The sequence below is a fragment of the Canis lupus genome, chromosome 34, assembly GCF_003254725.2.
Source record: "Canis lupus dingo isolate Sandy chromosome 34, ASM325472v2, whole genome shotgun sequence".
Taxonomy (NCBI): domain Eukaryota; kingdom Metazoa; phylum Chordata; class Mammalia; order Carnivora; family Canidae; genus Canis; species Canis lupus.
This window is the reverse complement of record NC_064276.1, coordinates 22,041,520-22,062,978: the sequence shown is the minus strand read 5'-3', so window position 1 is coordinate 22,062,978 and position 21,459 is coordinate 22,041,520. Positions and strand designations below refer to the sequence as shown.

Below are 21,459 nucleotides of genomic sequence, written 5' to 3'. Positions count from 1 at the left end.
TAATATTGTAAAGTATTATTGCTGACACTTGATCATCACGTTGAAGCAATGGTGACCAAATGTGGTTGAGTGAGCCCTGACCAGGGAATGGGATGCTCAGAAAACTAGAAAAGAGATCTGAAAGCTGTGTGTAGACGAAGGCTTTCCTATCCTACTTCATATGTTTCAAGTATAATTTATTTTGTTGTTTCTGTGGGGAAACATACAACAAATTCCTTCTACAGGAAAATGAAATCGGATTGATACCAATGACACCCGTAAGTACTGAACTCTCTGGATTTTTGTCAGAAAAGCCACCTTGACAAAGCTGCAGAAGAAAATGAACTCTCTCCAGCAAAGACGAGTCACTTCTCAATTTCTGTGAATAGAAGAGTAACCAGAAACTGCTTTTCCTTGCTCTTCCCTTTAATACGCACACACATTAACACACAGGTTTCAGACATTTTGATTCCTCTATCTCCTTCGGGCCTTCCACATGTAGGTTACAGTCTAGGGGTACCTATGTTGGGTAGCATCCAAAGACCTCAGGAAAGTTTCCAAATATTGCTCCGAAGCTGGCAGGGGAAAAAACAGAGCCATCCCATTTTATGGTGAAGGAAACCGAAGGTTCTTCTAATGGGCATGTCTTAATCCAAGTCAGTTCAGAAAATAATTAGTTTAAAATGGGTGCATCTGATCACAAGGTAGAAGGGCACCACATTTTTTTTCTTGTACTTTCCCTTTCTAAGCTCTACTATAGAGTGAGTGATGTTTCTGTGTTTCTCAAGAAAGAAAAATGAACCCTACTGACATCAGACACTTCTTAAAATACAGATGTGAGGCCCCCTTCTATTCTGTGGCTTGGGTTCACTCAATTTGGAGAGCCCGCTCACTTGATCTAACACCCAGGCTCCCTTGGCAATGCCTCTTTTCTCTCCACTCCCTTCTACATAAACGCTAGTGAACAGTTTCACTGAGCAGGGCACAGGCTTAGAAGGACTGTGTTGATCATGTCAGAGCTCTGAAGGCCATGGAATAGGTCTCCCCAAGGAGCAGCATGGCCTCATCACTGGAGGTATTAAAGCATTTGCTGAGGACCATTGGGCAGGAATACTGTAGTAGCAATTAAAGTATCATATGAAATTAGACTTTTAAAAATCTTTGTATTATGAAAGGAAAGGCTCACAAACCATAAATGTACAATTAAGGCATGAGAAAGGGTGCACCATGGAGCACCCCGTAGATCACTAATAAGAATTCACCAGCACTCTAGAGGTCCCCTTGGTTTGTTTTTGTCATTCCACAAATGTTAAATGGACATCTGCCTTATGCCAGATACTGCACTAGGGCTAAAGGCAGGGAAGGGAAGTGAAAAAGAGGCTTTGTCTTCATGGAGTTTGGCAGCCATAGCTCAGCATGTATTGAGCCGTTACTCGGTGCCACCAATGGTGCCAGTCGTGAATAATTTAATGTCTGAATCAGACATGATTCTGAACTTCTTTGTTTTACAGATGAGGAAATTGAACTTATCTGTGTCTGCTTCAACCCCAGGATTTCCTTATTCTTTGATTCAAAACTTGACCTAAATAATCCTGTAGAAGGATAGAGAAAAGGGTCGTCGAAATGCTCGTGATACGGAAATGAGAGTCTGATTGTCATGTTCTTTCTCAGGCCTCTATCAAACCAAAGTGTGGGCGTATGATCAGTTTCTCATCTGGAGGAGAGAACCCTCATGGAGTGAAGGCAGTCACCAAGGGCCAGAGGTGTGCTGTGGCTCTGTGGTTTACCTTGGACCCACTTTATAGAGAATTGGTGAGTGTGTGATCCACCCAGAAGGCCAATTAGATGTCCCAAAGACCTGCTTCATGAACTGATTTATCTGAAAAGTCCTCTGATTGATCCATAACCGTTTAGGGATCTATCCATAACCGTAGATCATAAAAATCAAACTACTACAAAGTCCTTTCTTTCTAGTTTCCAACACTGGCTGTGTTTTCTTTTAAAAAAAATTATTTATTCATGGGAAAGACAGAGACGCAGAGACATAGGCAGAGGGAGAAGCAGGCTCCCTGTGGGGAGCCCAATGCAGGGCTCAAACCCAGGACTCTAGAATTACGACCTGAGCCGAAGGCAGATGCTCAACCACTGAGCCACCCAGGTGTCCCAACTGGCTGTCCTTTCTAAGCAAGAATAGATTTTCCTGTTGAGACTCAAAATGAAGCAATTACACATCTGCTGTCTGTAATGTGAGTTTGAGAGGGAGAGGAGGGGCTAGGGAGGCAGTTCTTGATCAGATGGGTTCCAATAAATGAATGTTTGTGGAAAATACGAATTGAAATGACGCCTGACAGTTTCTAGATAGTTTGGAGCTTGTTAACAGACTGTGGTATCAGGAGACAGGAACCACTTTCTCCCAGGGCACCAGGAAGACTCATTTGTTTTCTCAAGAAATCATTAAAAGCGCACTGAATAATGCATGAGATGCATGTAGAGGACAGTGAGTAAACCTGAAAGTTTGTCATTATTTACTATTATTAGCTTAAATGTAGCATATTAATATATTGTTATTATTATATTGGAAGTAGATACTTAGCCCGGATCCCATCCTTCTGGGTTCCCCAGCCAGAGCTTATGGTCACTATCTGTGAGGCTGCAGAAGGATGACTTAAGACCATTGAAGGAAAATGTTGACTTTCAAATTGTTACCACCGCTTGGTGGAGTTGTCCGCTTCGAAAGTAGCAAGTTCATTGTCACTAACTGGCTCCAGTCAACAGCTCCACTTGGGATGCTAGATTGAAACTGAAACTTCACAGCAAGGGGTACACTGGGGGTCTTCAGTTTCCTCCAGCCCTGAGTATTGACAAGCTGTGAATTCTAGTCTTTTTTTTTTAAGATTTTATTTATTTATTCATGAGACACACACACACACACACACACACACACCCCGAGGCAGAGACGCAGGCAGAGAGAGAAGCAGGCTTCCTGTGGTGAGCCTGATGTGGGACTCCATCCCAGGACCCCGAGATCATGTCCTGAGCCAAAAGCAGACACTCAACCCCTGAGCCACGCAGGCATCCAGAAATTCTAGTCTTTAATATGGCATTCAATCCAGTTTTCTCTTAAAATACGTAAATTGAATCCAATCTAGTCAGAAACTGTTTAAAATTCCTGCCTCCGTCTCATACTTCTTGCCATGGGATCTAACACGGATTTCGAGGCTGCTAGGCCACATTCCATAAGCATTTTTTCATGTACCTCATAGATGTTTATGGAAGATCTCTGTACCTGGGCAACCGGGCTGGGTAGGCCCTGGGGGGTGGGGGGTGACAACACACAGTCCCTGACCAGAGGTGGGGGGATTTGGGGGGTGGGGGAGGAGCTTGGAGAGATCCACAGGGAAGTAGATGTGCGACAGCAGTGTGCATTTTGTAGATGGATTGAGGTTCCCTCTCCCTGAGGAGATGATAGCCAGGCCCTGAAAGGGGCAAGAGGGATCCTGGTCCTGGGGGGCTGGGGGAGCAGAGCACACAGTTCTGAAGAGTTCAGGGGGCCCTGAACAGTGTCCTTCAGCTATGGTTCCTTCCTTTCTTTGTGCTCCTCACTCCAAGAGGCCAGCACTCCCTCCCCACCCTCCCCGCAGGGCACTCCTGCACCAGGCAATCCAGGCAGGCCCTGGACCGACAGGAAGGGAGCACATTCCTGGAACATCCCCACACGCCTTTGTCTCTTTAGTGTTCAGCTCAGCAAACACTGAGTCCGTTTCATTACTCAGTATCCCAACCTTCTCTTCCAAGGTATTTTCTATCAAATGAAGGAGCACAAAGTGAAGCAAGCCTCTGGGCTCCTTCTGGATCCCCAGGGTGTTGGGAAACCTCCCAAAGAGTCCGGGCAGTAGCGGCATCTAGTGGCCACACGAGAGAATGACCAGAGCCTCTTCAGCAACTACTGGGAAATTCAGAAATGTAGCCTGTGGGATTCCCACACTTTGCTCCCACATCTCAATCACCTGTGCAGTTTTGCAGACTGCTGACACCGGGCTTTCATCCTCAACCATCCTGGATGTATTGATGGGAAGTGTGACCTGGGTATAGAGAGCTTTAAAAGCTCCCCAGGCGATTGGAATGTGCAGGAGCATTCAGGAGTCCTGAGCAAGGCGCCTCTTCTCAGATTGAATCCCTGAGCAAGGAAAGCCTATGAAGGAGTCAAAAGGGTAGGCAGATTTCCCTGCTTGTTCTAGATTGTTTTCAAGGTATCAGTTCTCAGAGAGAAAAGAGCTAGTGTTGTAAACTCTTAAGGAGGCACAACATCAGAAGCTTGAGTTCTGGGGCAGCCCAGGTGGCTCAGTGGTTTAGCGCCTTCCGCCCAGGGCCTGATCCTGGAGACCCAGGATCGAGTCCCATGTCGGGCTCCCTGCATGGAGCCTGCTTCTCCCTCTGCTTGTGTCTCTGCCTCTCTCTCTCTCTGTGTGTGTGTGTGTGTGTGTGTGTGTGTCTCATGAATAAATAAACCAAATTTAAAAAAAAAAAAAAAAAAAAAAGCTTGAGTTCTTTTGTACCTGGAGTTCCAGCTCATGAACTTATCCCTTTCAGGAGAGACGTGGTTGCAACAGTCTCTTGGGGGAAGCACATCTGAGCATTTGTATCAGTTTTGTATGCCTGTTTGTTAAGGAGAAAGTTGTGGTTCCCATGTTCAGAAAGTAGTGCTCAGGCATCTTACTTAGCATGACATCAGTTTAGCTTTCTGTGATTTAGTATATTTGGTCCTTATGGTTGCCTTTCTGGAAGCATCATTTTCAACTATGAGGTCTTGAATGGAGGAGCTTTGTTTTCAAGTCATAAAATAGTTTTGCCATAACTTGCTGTGTGGGGCGTTGTGCTAGGGACTAGTGATAGGGGACACGGACTACATAAGACATACCCCTGTTTTCAAGGAGCTTGAGATAAAATGGAGACACACAGGGAGGGCTGAGGTAATTCAAACACCAGGCAAAGTTCAGTAAGAATTATTCGGGGCAGATGTATGTGTTAGCAGATACAAAGAGGAAATCAGAAAGGCTTCATTGAGGAGATGGCAGTTGGCCTGCACCTTAGGGAGAGACATTTGAAACAGAGAGAGGACCCTTCATGCACTTGCATATTTATTCATTGGATGTAATCGAGCCCTTGCCATGTGTCAGTTTTTGTTCTGGGCATTGCAAATACAACAGTGATCAAAATTGACAAGATTCCCTGCTTTCGTGGTGCTTTCCTTCTAGTGGAAAAAGACAACAAATAAGTAAAAGCAAATCCTTGAGAGATTTTCAGATAGTGAGAAATGATGTGTGGGAAGGGGAATAAGATCAGTGATTCGAGAGTAAAGGGGAGGTGACAGCCTGTGAGAGCTTTCCCAACAAGGGACATGTAAGTTGGCACTTGAGTGACAAGAAGCAGCCAACTGTGATAAATATCTTGGGAAGAATATTTGAGGCAGAGGACAGGTTGCAAAGGCCCAGAGATTAATACACCAAGAAATCCCAAGTGGCCAGAACATGGTAAGCAAATGCAAAATGGACAGTGCTCTGAAAGGAGGGCACAGAGGAGGAGGGGGATCAGATGCAACGAACTAGCTAAGAAATATGAATTCTTGGGATGCCTGGGTGGCTCAGTCAGGTAAGCAGCTGCATTTGGCTCCAGTCATGGTCCCAGGGTCCTGGGGTTGAGCCCCATGTCAGGCTTCCTACTCAATCCTACTCAATGAGTAGTCGGCTTCTCCTTCTCCCTCTGCCCCTTCCTTCGCCCATGCATGCGCACGCGCGCTCTCTCTCTCTCAAATAAATAAATAATTTTTTTTTTTAAAGAAAGAAACATGAATTCTATTCTAAATAGGGTAGGAAATCCATGTGCCCTTCTGGCTTCCCCTTCTGGGGAAGAACAACATGGTACCTCTAGTACATACAAGACAGGTAAGCTACAGCTAATCTACATATTGTGGACTAGAGGAGTGATGGGGAAGGTGAAAGAACATGGAAGGTTGGAGATGCCATTTGGAGATAGACCAACTGGGCCTGCTGATGGTTTGATGTAGGGGGAGGGGAAGGCATAAGATGTAATGGAAGCATCCAGAGGACCTTTAACCTAGATGGGGGCTAGGGATTTCTTTGAGTGATTTCAGGGAACTTGAGGTAAGTCAAGAAATCACAGTATAAGGTGAGGTAAGAAGAGAAGACAGGGAGAATCAAAGAAGAGAGAAAGGTCTAAATCAGGCAACTCCTTATAAGCATACCAAGAATATTGGTTCTAGAACCTCAAGCAACAGAACCCATGCACGGGTCATGAGCTGTGAACTGGACAGTGACATGGTCGAGACTGAAGTGCAGAGGGCCCACCAGAAGCATGTGCGAGTGGGGTGAGAAATGGGGTACAATTTGGAAACTGCACAGATTGAGCTAAGCGACGACGAAAGCCTAAATCTGTGGTTCTCCAGGGGGAGCGATTTTGCCTCCTGGGGAACATTTGGCAATGGCTAGAGATGTGTTTTGGTTGTCAAAACTTGGAGAGACATGCTACTGGGTCCCTGGAGGGGGTAGAGGCCAGAGCTTCTGCTAAACATTCTGTTAGGTGCAGGACTGCCCCCCAAAACACAGAATTATCTGGTCCAGAATGTCAGGAGCGCCGAGGTTGAGGAAGCCTGCTCTAAAGTAAGGCAACAGTAGTGGACACTGAAAATGGGTGGTTATAGGAGGTGGAAGAGACAGGACTAGGTGATTTATCAGATCCAAGGAACCATGGCTGAGCTTTGAGGGCAAATGGGGGAGCAGAGGCGGTCCTTCCTGAGAGAGAGGATTGGTGGGGAGGACCAGAATAGGTGTTGGGGGGGATGGTGGGAGGGAAGCACTGAGTTGGAGATGCCTCTGGAACCACACAGTAGAAAGGGTATGAAGGCACAAGACTTCTGGGCAAAAGAGAAAGCTTGGAAACTGCTTAGGACACGAGGCAGCCAGGAGAAGGCAGCAGTGGAGGGACGTAGATGAGCGTCAGGCCTCGGGATCTAGCGCCAGCCTGTGCACGATGGACGCCTCGCGGCATCCGGGAAGCACCTGCCGCTGGGGCTGGTGAGGACGTCATGTAACAAATGTGTCACTTACCTGTTTTGCAGGAGCGAATACAGGCCGACGAGGTGATCGCCATCCTAGATCAGGAGCAGCAGGGGAAGCACGAGCCGCCTATCAACCCCAAAGACGAGCTATGAACATGAGGGAAAGAAAAGTTCTATCAGATATTTATTTAAATTGTTAATCTTATGAGAACCTTTTTATTTTTGTACAGAGCCGTGGTATAAGTTAACAGGTTAAGCTGACTCTTCTGATCCCCCTTCTGTTCCTGAGGATGCTCGCTTTGCCCCACTCGGGCTGTCCGTCTTGGTTTCTCGTCAGGTCCACGCACACACACACATGCACGTGCACGCACACATGCACACACACACACACACACGCACTCGGGCCCTGCATTTGCTGCATATCTGAAAGCTCAAGCAGAAAGAATCCGTTGTTGTTGGCAAAACTACACGTCTCGTGCGGCTCCAGCTATAAAGACAGCGTGTGGTGTGGACCCAGAGGCCTTCCTGGCCCCTTGGGTGACACCGCCTCGCAGGGCTGGCGGCCGAGCTGGAGTCCGCAGCGGGGTCCGCACTGCCCCCCGGGGTGGGGAGCGCTGCAGGAGATGGGAGCCCCACCTCTACAGGGCCCTGGCGTGGGGACTGGCTCTGGTGTCCTCACCTGAGAACACACCTCACCTACATGGGAAGCTCTGATTCATCGTCCACAGTGCTCCGGACAGGACTGCCCTGAGCCTTGGGTCTTTGAAAAGAATGGGTCAGGGGGTGGAAGGAGAGTGACCCTTCACCCCTGTGCCTTGGGAAGAACATCCCCAGCCCCGCCTGGAGCAGGGCACCAGCGCCGCAAGCCCGAGTGTGGGGCCCAGTGGGGTGAAATGTATGAAAAATGGATTTCTGACTGATTCCAGCCTTCCACTGCGTGTGTTTTGGGGTCTCCTCATCTCGCTGCTATCCAGTTCACAGATTCGTGCTTGTGTCTGATTGTTTAATACAGGGAGCCTTACTCTAACATCTAGCATTTATGGTTTCTTCTCCCGAATGTTTGGTGTGGCTTCAGGTAATGGGTGTGTGGTGGTGGCGGCGGGGGGTGCAGCCCAGGGACAACACTGGGCCATGACTAGTCTGCTGGCAGGGGCTTCAGGACCACAAGGAAAGTGGAAGCAGTGCTGTTGAAGGAACAGAAATGGTTTGCAGAGGTGTCGGTCCAGAGGACGTCTGGCCCTTGGCCGGAATTCTGCGGAAACCCTGCAAAGACACTGTTTGCAGTGGGGCTGGGGTGGTTCTAGCCCAGGGAAGCCGGTGCCACGAGCCAGTGGGAGATCACCTGCCTTGGTCATGGGCACGGGTAGGGATAGTCATTCCTAAGAAAACCATCAGATCACAACATTTTCTGAAAAATCTCATTTATTTTTTTCCATTAATGATCTTGGTTAATGGTAAGCTCATTCATCCTTTGAGACTGGAAAACTGAGTCATCGTGACTTATGTGCCATCTCTTCTCCACCCAGCCTTCAGCTGGAAGAGTGGAAGGAGCATCAGATTTATAATCCCAGCTGGATCGACGATGCCCTGCTGTGTGACCTGCAGCCACCGTCTTTCCCTTTCTGGGCTTCGGCTTCCTTTTTCTGAAAACGATGTCATTGGTTATGATTGTTTCCAAAAGGCCCTCCCGCCTCTTGCTCTAAATACAAAACCAAGCAAATAAAAGACAAAAACCAAGCTGACTTTAGAAAGGTTCACAGAGGCAACCAAAGTTACTTCTACAAACATTGGGAGCATTTGTGAATGGGTTCATTAATGTGTATCTGTGATTTGAAAACTCTAAACCCAATTTTTGGGCTAAAGCTTCCTGAGCTTTGAAAAGGTAGGTTTCTGTTTGTTTGCCTTCTCACCGAGAGGTGTTTGCTGGCACTCCGATGTGCTGGTAGGGGAAGCTGGGCAAGATCTAATTTCTGTTTTCTGGCAACAGGGCGTCAACAAAGAAAACCGTCTTTGGTGCCTTGTGGTTCCCGCTTCCTGGGTGCTGTGCGAGCTCCAGGAGAGGCAGGGACTCCCGCACACAGGTCGAGTTTCCGCCCCACAGAAAGTGGGGGACAGCCTCCATCCATGGTGTGTGGATTCACATCTTATGCCATTTGCTGACTGCACAGGGTAGTGATTCCTGTTTTTCAGGTTGCCCGTGTTGTTTTACACCTGGAACATTGTGTATCCACTAAAGCATTTATTTATTTTTTTTTAATCTGCTCCACATCAAACCATACATAATGTTTATTCCGATAGTTAGGGAGTGTCATCCGATGACTTGAAGCAAATCTGAGCCAGGGCGGCCGAGTCGCGTTCTGTGCGAATGCCTGGCCAGGGGCCTGTGGGTGCTGGATCCTGGCACAGGGCGGCGTCCGGGAAGGGGTGCCTGTTTCGATGTGGCCAGAGAAGGTGTTTGCTCCCGATCTATGGGCCTGGAGGGCTGTGTCTGTGCGACCGGGTGGCTTTCTCTGATCACTCAGCAGTGCCGTATGTGCTGGAGACGGCCCAGGCTGAAAGGCCCACTTTTTCTGACCTCACGTCCAGGCCTCTTCAGCTCCACCACCTGGGGAACGACCACTTACCTGGTGACCATCCCTCCCTTGGATGAAAAGCCTGCACTTTTACAAAGCTTTTGTTTCACCCTCTCCTGGCACTGGATGCTGAGGACACGGAGCCTGCTCGCACACCAGTCCTCCTGGAGGTGTCACAGACCCCGATGCCCACTTTCCAGATGAGGGAACGGACAGCAGTGAAGGGAAATTGGAGCCTGCGATCACTCAGCTTGGAATGTCTGTGTCCTAGGAGCAGGGTAGGGGGCGGGTAGAAACAGGTACAAGGGTGATTTGCTCCCTAGGCCATGCTTCCAGGCATATTAAATTTAAAGTAATACATTAACGTGAAGAGAAAAGTCAGATTTTTATAAAATTTGAACGTTTGCTCCTCTGTTCCTTTCTTGCTGAGTGATATGTGAAGGCGTAGTTCCCCTTCTCTCCTCAGAGATGTAGCGAATGCAGGTTGTGTAGTTCAGTTAGATCAGCCCCACTTTGGGTGCCTGGGTGGCTCCGTGGTTGAGCAGCCGCCTTTGGCCCAGGTCCTGATCCTGGGGTCCTGGGATCAAGTCCCACATCGAGCTCTCTGTGAGGAGCCTGCTTCTCCCTCTGCCTGTGTCTCTGCCTCCCTCTGTGTGTCTCTCATGAATAAATACATAAAATCTTAAAAAAAAGAAAAGATGAACCCCATTTTCAGAAAAATAACTGTGTCCCAGGCACTGCCTTCATGGAGCTCACAAAAGGAAAGAGAGTTTTAGTCAGGTGTCCCTTTTTCCTCTTTCTTCAACCCAGAGAGAATTGTGAACATAAATTTCTTCTTGAGGAGACACTGCCATGGGACAGAGTGATATTCTTGGGTGTGCAAGGTACTTTCTTTAGAGCCCTGGGTATAGATTGTTTGACAAGAAATCTTAGTTTTAATGCAGCCTTCATCATTACTGTGCACATAGCGTGTTTTGGCACTTATTCAGCTGAGGAGAAGCCATGGAATGAGTCACTACCATTTAATAATATAGACCTGTGAATTTTAATTGAAGTACAAATGCTGAATTATTTCACCTAAGACAGCCACAGGCAACAACTCCCTCACTGACGTCAAGGGTGGAGGTAATGGGGGCCACCTCACCGATTCCTTATGCCAAATAATGAAACATTCTGAGGTGACTGGCAGTGCTATGGCTGAGAAGTGGGGAAAAGTTGAACTGTTCCCACATCCAGAACTCCTCAGGGAGACAGGAGCCATTTGGCAAAAACTCCAAACCACAAGTTAGATTCGGGCCCCTGGTTGCGATCCCTCTCTTCCTCCTGCCAAGAAGCCTACGATGTGAAATGACCCCCCACCTAGTGCCACAGCCCACCCGCAGATCCCCTGCTCTTCAGATAATCTGATGTTTCTACCATGAGACATAGGCTGTTTTTTTTTTTTTGTTTTTTTTTTTTTTTTTTTTGGTGTGGGGGGACCTGGTTGATTTCTTCAGACATACTGAGACCTGTAACATCAACCACCCTTGGAGCTCACTGCAGGGTTGGAGCTGCAGACTCATGCTGTCAGACCTTCCCCTTCACCTCTGGTCCCTGGAAAATCACCGTGTTCTCTGTACCCCTTGCTGACCTCTGAAGCCAAACAACATCAAGTCCCAATGCTTGCTCTGCGTTGGATGGCATCAACCACATAAAAAATTGGCGTGGTGAATCACCTCTGCCTTCAAAAATCTTACTAAGGGCTCACAAGAAAAATAACCAAACGAGATGTTCTTGCCCTCTATTTTCCTGCCACGCATTGCTAGGAGGAGAAGCTGAATGCTCCTTTCATTCAATATACAACACACCTTTTCTAGCCACTTGATTGGGTGTCCCTGAGAGGAGGGGGATCAAGAGGTGACAAAAGCAGAGTTTGGGAGTTTGAGAGCCTTTCCACTTTATGGGTCATTCTCATCAGTCATCTGTTCTGGAAAGGCCACCCACCTGCTTTCTTCATTCCAGTCTCCCATTTCAACAGTGAACTGGGTGTTCTCCATCTATCTGGGAACTCTTGCCCTTGGCCCCTCTCATCAGACTTAGAGGACTTCCCTCTTGATGGCAGTGTGATGGCATAGGCTTCGGAAACCCTACCCAGCTCCAAGTTAAACCCTCTCTTCTTCCAAGTTGACGTTTCTACCTCCGAATTACTACCTGATGGTAGGCGGGGGTAGAAATGAGAACCAGGGAAGAGGTATTACCTGCTATGTCTCATCTTTTTCCACTTGTAAATCACCCATCCCATTGTTCAAAGGGTTGTAATCATGGTTGGCATTTATAAAGCTTTTTTTTATGGTCTTGAAGCACTTGGCAATCCTATGTAACTACACAATTATCTTGAGAGACACATCAGTGCAATCTTCCTTTTGTAGGCAGGGAAAATGAGCACTCACAGCAGAGGGTTCTGGTAGAGCTCTGGTCACTCATGAATTCATTAATCAGTTTTTGAGTGGCTACTCCACAGTGGGTTTAAGGAGGTATTCAAAAATTACTAAGGTTTCATCCCTTCCTTTGAAGAATTCAAAGTAAAGTAGGAAAAAAGATAGATGTGAACTAATGAAACAATTAAAAAAAAAAAAAGCCGTGTGAAGGGAGAGGGAAGGGAGTGGTTGCAAAGAGAGAAAGCTTCACAAGAAAAGGTTAAGCTGGGTCTTGAGTGCTAGCTCTGCTCCCCAAGCAGAAAGGAGCATGTGACATCTCATTTGACCACAGTGTCCTCCACTGAAAAAGTACGGGATTTGAGGGGCACCTGGATGGCTCAGTGGTTGAGCATCTGCGTTTGTGATTCGGGTTGTGATCTGGGGGTCCCGGATCGAGTCCCACATCGGGCTCCCTGCATGGAGCCTGCTTCTCCCTCTGCCTGTGTCTCTGCCTCTCTCTGTCTCTCATGAATAAATAAAATCTTAAAGAAAAAAAAAAGTATGAGATTTAACCTGGATGGTTTCTTGGGTTCTGAAACGTTAAGCAGTCAGAAAGAGAATTCATATAAAGGTTGTTCTGGAGGGGGGCAGAAGGGGATCTTAACTGTGGATCTGCCTGGGAAAGCACTTTAATGAATGCTGTGAAAATCCAAATAAATACCAGTTTAAAAGGAAGTTTTATTTCCTTGTGAGGAGGTATATTTAAGTGGGGGGGGGGGGGCGGGGAAGCCACCAAGGACTTGGCTTCTTACTAAAAAGCAGAGGAGCGGCAATCGTCAGGGGAAACAGAACTGAACCAGGTCCTTCAGTGAGCTCTTCCGGTGACCTTGCGCTCTGCCCACAAGTCCAAGAAACTTCTTATCTTACATGCCCTGGAGTCAGTCCACCCTCTCAAATTCTTAACCTTTCCTCTCAGAAATGGGAATAATGAGCATATCCCAGCCCACCTGAGGATAGTCAGGTGCATTGTCGAAAAAGCCTAAAGCGTTTGGCAAAATTAGTCAAGTTTTTAGCAAAACCAGAAAGCTATGCTGTCCTCGAGTGAGGACATCTTTTCAAAACAAAAAACAGGGAACAGGGTCTCAGAGGCTTTGGGAATCCTTGGAAGCAGACCATCTCCAACAGGAGTTAATGGGGCCCGTTTGCCTCATTTCAAACCACAGGGCTGAATAGGATGTCACGCAGTAAGTGTGCAATCACACTTACTCTGCTTGTTCTCTGTACCTGTCTTTGGTTTGTTCAACTTTTTAAATGCCTTTGAAGGTCTTAGGCAATTACACTGCTTAGATTTAGAATAAATTATAGAGCCCTGAGGCTTAGAAGCCAATTTCAAGGCTTCTGGTCACCAGAGTAATATCCTGGGCTCTCCTGATATTCCACTGTTCAGCAACGTTGACTGGACGGACAGCAGTATTTCTATTCGATTTGAAGTTCAGAGTTTCAAGACCTGTTATTCTCACAAGCTCATAGATAGGAATTAGAACTACACTTCTCTGAAGTTGATATTGGTAAGTAAATCAGACCTGTTTAGTTTTCTCTCCCCTCAGCACCCCAAATACAGCTATAACAAAGTTTTGTTTTGTTTTGCTTTTAGCAAATTGGGTCCTGAATAGTCACAAATTGACATTTGTTCTGCTTTTAGATAGTACAAGTGAAGGACAGGCATGAAGGCATGGTTGGCCCTCCCTTGACTTGGCAGTCTCAAGATTCCCGGAAGAATTTCCACTTTCCTTCATTGTTTATAGCATCGTGGTCACTGAGTGTTTTACAACCTTCCAGTAGGCAAGGTCGTGATTCACGTACAGGGAAAAAGAAGCCCACAGTAGATGAATGCTTTGCCTCAAGTCAAAGTCACAGCAGATGCCAGTTTTCCGAGTGAAAACTAAGTGGCTGGAGTCTCTAAGGACATTTTGCAGTTCTGACCCTTCTTTCATGAGTAGCTAGGAGGCGGGAGGTATTCATATGGGCTTATCTGACCCCAGGACTCCCCACTCCTCCACACCCCAGTGGAAATCTAGAAGGAGGCTACTGGCTTCAGCAAGATGGTTGCTACCACTCCTCTGAGTGTGCCAGGTGTGATTACAGCTCTGTTCAAACACGCTCTGGTTTCCTCCCAGGGAGCACTTTGAGCCTCTTCTGAACTTTCAGGCCCCAGGGCTGAGCACAGGGTACAGATTTTTCTTCCAGACATTTGGCATTTGTGTAATGATTTTTGTCTCTAAGGGTAATAAAAGTACATCAGATGTTGCTCCCTGTACCATGAACTTTGCTTTGAAGCACCAGTGAGCCGCTTCAAAGGCTCGGCACCATGTGGAGATTCTGTTTCTGGGGACTTAGCTCTGCCGAAGTGTGCCCATCAACCTGGGACACATTGCCTACCACAGCACTCACAGCTCAAGACCAGTTGTCAAATACGTCAAAAGTGACAAATTGGCATACTGAAAGCTTCAAACCACATAGCCATCAGAATCAGCATAGGATATACATCATGCTTTGAGCTCCACGGGGGGAAAAATGCCTGATTTACATGCAGAATGATTTACAAATGAACTAAAAAGAGATCCGAGTGGCCTTCAGAGCTCAGCATAGAGTGCTTTTGGTCATTGCTTACCTGAAGTCTACAGTGAACCGTCCAGAGCTGTTTAGACTGGAAAGACTGAAGCCAGTGGTGGAAGCTCAGGGGAGAATCACAGACACAATAAAATTCTCTATTTATAACTCAACAAATAAAGGCCACTGCAAGCAACAGACCTCAAGTTAGAGGGGTCTGGAGAATATCTGGCCTTACACCCCTTATATATTTTGGAGTCGAGGAAACTGAGGCCCAGAGAAGAAATTTATTTATCCAACTTTCTACAAAAGTTACTGGTATCATTCAGACTTAAACTCAGGTCACCTGACTCCTGGGCCAGAGCACCATCACGGAGTCAGGGTACAACAGCAAGGAAAAGTGCAGGCTTTGTGCCATGCAGACTTGGAATATTTGCAGCCTTTTACCAGCTCTCTGATTATGGACATATTTCTTATCCCCTCATAATCGGTATCTCTGTCCGTAAAAGAGCAAGTGATACTTTTCTGTTGAGTTATTAAATTTAATTGAGACAATAGATAGAAAATGTCAGACACCTAGCAGGCAATCATTAAAAGACAATTGCTATTTTTACTACATGAGAACATATTTTAAAAAAAGAAAAATGAACAGGACTGTGATTTCTTCAGTAATGCTTTTTCAGCTCTCATGACTTTTTAAAATGCATTCTCCTAGGAAGCATCTTGAAATCTTCAAAGTTAATTTTCATACAGTTAGATTTAAAAATAATCTCTGGCCTATAAATAACATACTTCTTTATGGGGCAGGGGAGCGGAAGAGAAACTCACTATACAAAGTTGAAAAGGTTTTTTAATTTCAAATTGGTTCCCAATCACCGGTCTAGGAGGAGATCTTGGCTTTCCTGCAGCCACCTCACCGGGCCCTTCTGATTTCCTAGCCTCCCTGCACTGGGTCATTTCAGTGGCTTTTCCAAGTCCTCACTGTGCCAGCACTTTGGAAGGCACTTTTTTTTTTTTTTTTTTTTTTAATATTTAAGCATTCTCTCTCTTTTCCATGATATAGAAAACATAGAATCAAAGCTTAGCAGCAGATGGCACTATCAGCATACTTTGCACTAAGGGGTAAGAAAAAAAAGAGATGTCTTCATTCATTCATTCATCGTTCGTTCATTCATTCATTCATTCATTCACTCATTTTGACAAATCTCAATTTCATATCGAATGTGTGTTCAACATTGAGAGAGTTGCTCAACACACAGAAGAGGTGGCATATAAAGTCCAGGTGGGAAGAGGCACGATATGAGGGGATCCGCAGGGGACCTGTGTAAACACAGGATGTGTCTGGGGATTTTTGAAGAGAGCAGGATCAGGCCAGGCGTAAGCAGCCAAGGAAGGATTTTTGAAGGAATTGGTCGAAAGCTTTTCCCTTAAAAGATATGTGGAATATGAGATGGCGAAAATGAAAAGCAGAAACATGAAATGGACCGTAACAGCAAAGAGTCATCCTCTGTCTGGCCATGAGCACCGTACTGCTGTGGCCCCCCTCCAACAGGCCTGCCCTCAATGCTCCCAGGGTCCCTCATGGCTCACGTGGGTGGCTGCTCTCAGGACCATGAGCTCATTTGGCCCCTCCTGCTCTCCTGTCACTTCAGCTTTACCCCCATTATGATCCTAATTTGATTAATAAAAAGATTGAGGGTCTCAGTGGGAGAGTGACTTACTTAAGGTCACGCAGGCAATCTCTGGCAGTGCTGGGACCCCAAAACTAGATCCCATCCCAGCTCATGCAGCAGGAAACCAAGGCCCTTGTGACACAGACTGTCGGGATGCAGAGAGCTTGGGATGCAGAGTAATAGGGTCAGTGTCAGCTTTCAGGCTGGCTTCGGGTTCCCCGGGGCCCGACCAAGAGCTCAACTAGACTGTGGCATTGGGGTGATCCTGTAAACCTCAGGGAGGATGCTGAGGTTTGGGGGAGCTAGAGATGGGTGTTAGAAGCTGCAGCTGCCTACGAGGGACTGGAAGAAAGGGGGCAGGAAACGGGGAGACCAATGAAGAAAATGTTACAAAACTCAAGGCCGGGGTGGGGAGCAAACGGAGTGCTCTGCTCCTGTTGGGAGGAGGTTTTAGGATTGTCATTAATTGTCATTAATGTCTGGCATGTAGAAATGAAACAGAGCAGACTGACTTTTAAAATGACTGGCTTTAAATTCCCTACAGACAGGTCGCCTGGGTGGCTCGGGCAGTGGCTCGGGCAGTGAAGCGTCTGCCTTTGGCTCAGGTCAGGATCCCAGGACCCAGAGATCTAAGCCTGCATCAGTGGGGAGTCTGCTTCTCCCCCTGTGCCTCCTCCTCCACTTGGCTGCTCTCTCTTTCTCAAATAGATAAAGTCTTTAAATAAATAAATTCCAAGTAGACAACACGTCCCCTTATTTCTTGCACCCGGAGAGGTCTAATCTCACTACCTTCCACCACACCCACACCCACTATTCTCCACAACACACACACACACCCCTTAGTCCATTGCTGCCAAGACCCAACATGAGGACAACCTGAATCAGGCTGGCAGGCTTCAGACTAAGGAGAGACATGCCGAACAAAAAGAAATAAGGACTTGGTGGCTGACAGAGTCACCAGGGAAAGATTAAAATCACGAGCTGGAGATTTTGAGCCTAGGAAAAGGATGTCATTGATGCAAATAGAGAAATGGGGCGGTGGCGGGGTGGGGGGGATTAACTGGTTCCATAGAGAACATGACCTGATTGGCCATGAGGACTCCTGTAGCTACTGAACACTCAGTTGGAACATCAACTTATTTGCTACTCGGTTGATTGATTTCTTGCTTTTCACTTTTGATTAAAAACTTATAAATGATGGGTTTTTTTTTTTTTAGATATATATAGCTCTTTTACAAGTAAGAAAATGAAAGAACTACCAAGTTATTAGTGTTACCACTCCTTTGCTTAAAACCCTTCCACTGACATCAAAACAAATTCTATGGCTCTTCTATTGTTAGGGCTTACAGAGCCAGGCACATGAGGGCCCCTGTCTACAGCCTCTCCCCCTGATTATCACCCTAAGCACTGGCCTCTCTTTCCCCACAGATCTTTACCATCTGTTCTCTCCACCCCGGGCACTCTCAGCTCTCAGGCTCCCACCTCCCCAGGCTTCACCAGGAAAATCTCACGGAGGCAGGCAGCGTGGCCAACTCTCCCAGTTCCTGGGGCAGGTAGAGGGACTGGAGACAGTTGGTCACCCTACACCGCATGTCCTCTCTGTCTCGGATGCTTCTTCCTCCAGGAAGCCTCCTCTAACCTGCTATAGCCCTAAGCCAAGTTCAGTCTCCCTGCCGAGTAGTCGGGCTCCAGCCTTTGTTTCCTTCCAGGACCCTTCTCAATTTCCCCATTACTGAGTTCAAGCCCATCTTCCCTGCTCCCCACAGTAGCGGTCTTAGCACCACCTCCTCTCTCCCCACCCCGGTCCATGCAACCTTAGTCTCTCTGCTGAATGAATGCAGCAGCCTCCTGACTTCCCTCCCCACTTTCACTGTTGCCCCCTGGTCAGTGTACTTAACACAAAAGCTGGTCATGCATTCAAAACATAAACCGGGTCATGTCACTCGTCGGCTCAAAATCTTTCACTGGTTTTCCATCCCACTGGCTGAGCCACTACAATGGCCCCCGGGACTGAGCCAGTTATCGCCCTGCCCTCACCTCCTTTAAATACCTTCCTCAGTTCCAGTGGCACTGGCCTCCTTACTGCTCCCAGAATCTGCCCAGCGTGTTCTGGCCTCAGGGCCTTTGCATGTAGTGTTTTGTACATGCTACTGTTTTGTACGCACTGCTGTTTATGCCTGTACCTCCCCTCGGGTGTTTGCACGGCTCATCCCTCCTCTCCAGCAATCAGGATCAAAGCTCCCCTTTCTTCAGGAGGTCTTCTGTGACCTCTCATTATGCTTGGACTCCTGAAGCTGACATTCCCTTAGTTTTTCACAGCACTTACCACCTCTTTACAACTCACCTAAATTATTTTGCCTGTCTCCCTTCACTCCGAATGTAGTTTCTAGGGCAGGAATTTTATTCATTACTGCATCTCCAGACTTTAAAATCGTGCAGGGCACAGAGCAGAACTCAAGAAATATTTATGGAAAGCAGATGTACATGATTCAGTGAAGGGGCGAATGAACACAGTGGAGCGGGCTCCTGACTGAGCACAGAGTTTTAGGTTAGCCACTCTGGCTTTGGGTACTTTCTCCTTCTAGCTTTTATTTTCTCCAACTGTGGAGTGAAGGCTCTGGCCTTGGTGTTCCTTAGGGAGGCTGCAGGGAGTGGTGTTCTCCTAAGTCCACCAGTCAATGCTGGGGAGGAAGCGGAATCCAAAGTTGTGATTAAACTGGGCTTGAAAGCCAGAAAACATTGACAGGCAAAGAGAAGCATTGTGCAAGTTACAACTGAGAAAAAAAAAAAATACATACAAGAGACATGAGGATCCCATACGTGAGATGGTGCAAAGAGGGCCAACGACTGAGCCGGGCTGACACAGACAATTCATCACAGGGCTAGCATTGAACCTCAGCCCAGGGATAAATTGTCCTAGCAGCCTGAAAATGCCACCAAGGGCGGGCCAATCCCCATCAGATTACAGAGCCCTGCACTGATACAATTTGTGATTAGAACAGTGCTTGCAAATCTTTCCTCACACCCACCAAATGGCCCCCAGAGTGGGTGGATTCTCAAATTAGTCATATGAGAACGGAGGGTTTAACAGAAGGGAGATTCTAGGAGGTTCTAGGCTCTTCCATTTGGAAATGCATCAGCCCTTCAGAAATGGGAAAACAGCTCAAGATGCGCACATTTTTCTGCCGACTGCCCTGCTGTCTCAGGTGGGGTAAGCAAGTCAGCCACCAGTGTAGACACGGTGCTTGGAAAGAGGTAGAAGGGGCTGGGTTAGTCCATGTAAAGGAGACATTTAAGGTGCTACAGCCACCACACCCTGGAAGGGGGGCGGGGGGGAGGACCGGTTATTCAGCTTCTCCTGCACAGCTCCTGTGTGGATACAAACCTGAGCCCAGGAAGGTCAGCCAGGTATCCTGCAGTAACCGAATCCGTGGTGTTGCGGTGCTTATCAGCACCATCATCGGCCTCTGCAGTTGTGGTTGAATAAGATTTTGCTGTTGTCATCTTGTTTGGTAACAGCAATAGCAAGTGTTGCAAGGGTAATTGTTACTTTGGAAGTGCCCTCTTGGCAGGTCCTGGTGGTGTACCTCTATGTGTGTGTGTGCGTGTGTGTCTGTGTGTTTGCCATCCTTCCGAGTCTTCCCAGAGCAGCTCTGGGAACTTGGATTCCACCTCAAGGAAGTAAGTAAGCATGGATTGGATTTAGATCCACCTCATCGATAGCAAACCCCTAGTGCGTGCCAGACCTTGTGCTGAGTGCTGTTGTGCTCTCAGACCTTTTAGGCTGAGTACCATAGGTTCCATTTTATAGGTAAGGAAATTGACGCTCAAAGACGTTAAATCATCTAGTCAAAACCATAGTGAGAGCCACTTGCCAAGCCAGCATTTAAGCATTTTCAGATGAGTTCCCTAGACATGGAAATTTTTTTTAAAAATAAAATCTTAGGAAGAATACCACTGTATAAAACAGGAAAAATCAGGCTGCTTGGGTAGAGGCAGGAGTCTGGACTTTGTAGCCCTGTCCACACACACCCCCCCTCATCTGCCTCTGTGATCTCCCTAGAACATTCCAAATAGCCCGATGGGTGGACTCCAGGTTGCCCCCAGCTTGAAGTATTATGAATCTGTGATTCTGAGAAGTTCCTGCTTCTATCAGTTGCAGGCTGTCAACACCTCCCCCTGGATGCGTTCTGGAATCAGCAAGATTGCAGAGAGGAGATCCTGAATTCCTTCATAAGTTTATATGTTTATGTAAGTTTACAAAATCGTAGAATGTGAAAGGTGGAAAAGACCTGAGAAATCAACAAGTCTAAAAACCCCACACACCTAATAAAATGATAATAATGTTTATTTTTATTGACTAATAGAAGTCCAGAGAGAAGAAATGATTTACACAGGGAAGTCAGCTGTTCAATTATCCTCTCTCTCTTTTAGAGAGGGGATGTTTGCAAATATACCAACTAGTGTCCTTTACCCCCTCAGATTAAATAAAGTGCTGGGTCAGGATCTGAGGAAGGCCCCTCAGCTGGCTTCACCCCATCAGCTGGATTATGGGGCCGTCCCAGGTGTTCTAGAAAAGGGATTGAAGTGCTGAGGGTGGCAGGCCTTGGGCTGGTCCAGGGGCTGGGCCGGGGGAGATGGCTATTTATGAACAGCCCAGAACCGGTTAGTAACCAGTCAATCCACCGTGGTGCATCAGAGTGGAGTAGCAGTCCTCAGCTTTAAGCATAAATTAAGCAGAATACCCAAACTTGCAGGATTTCCTTGTAATTGCTGCAACTTTCTTAAGGTCACTGGGGCTTCATCCCAGTGCTAATGCTGCTTCCTTTCCAGGAGACGAAAGAAGAGGTAGAGGAACTGAACTTTTGCCAGCCGAGTGTCCCGTCAGCAAATTCCACCCAGATCCCCACAGGTGCAGATAGGTGAGGGCCATCACCAGGCAGATAGTGCTGTTCTCTGGTAATCGGGTTGACATCATCTGACAGCCTTAGAGATTTGAATCCCTTCCATGACTCTTGCCACCTCCCACCTGGTGGGGAAAACCTCAGGCTGGAAGCTGGGTGATAAGCAAAAGCAAATGCAAGGGAACTACAACATCACACTTCTCAAGGGAGAGTCCTTCTCTTAGGTTCTGGCCCAGATCCCTCAGGGGA

General features: G+C 47.1%; 1 protein-coding gene and 1 long non-coding RNA gene across 2 annotated transcripts in view; both read left to right on the top strand.

The window, feature by feature from the left end:
• The window catches only part of P3H2 (prolyl 3-hydroxylase 2), a 150,344-nt gene extending 141,553 nt beyond the window's left edge, over nucleotides 1–8,791 (top strand). Inside the window, exons 14-15 of the mRNA XM_025425348.3 lie at nucleotides 1,651–1,791; nucleotides 7,115–8,791. Of these exons, the coding sequence (XP_025281133.1) occupies nucleotides 1,651–1,791; nucleotides 7,115–7,207 (234 nt within the window). The 3' untranslated portion in view covers nucleotides 7,208–8,791. The remainder of the gene's footprint in view (nucleotides 1–1,650; nucleotides 1,792–7,114) is intronic.
• Nucleotides 8,792–19,382: 10,591 nt separating this feature from the next.
• Nucleotides 19,383–20,654, top strand: LOC112646004 (uncharacterized). Its single transcript, XR_003127416.3, has 2 exons — nucleotides 19,383–19,512; nucleotides 20,463–20,654. It is a non-coding gene; the product is annotated as an uncharacterized LOC112646004 (long non-coding RNA).
• The last annotated feature ends 805 nt before the right edge of the window (nucleotides 20,655–21,459 follow it).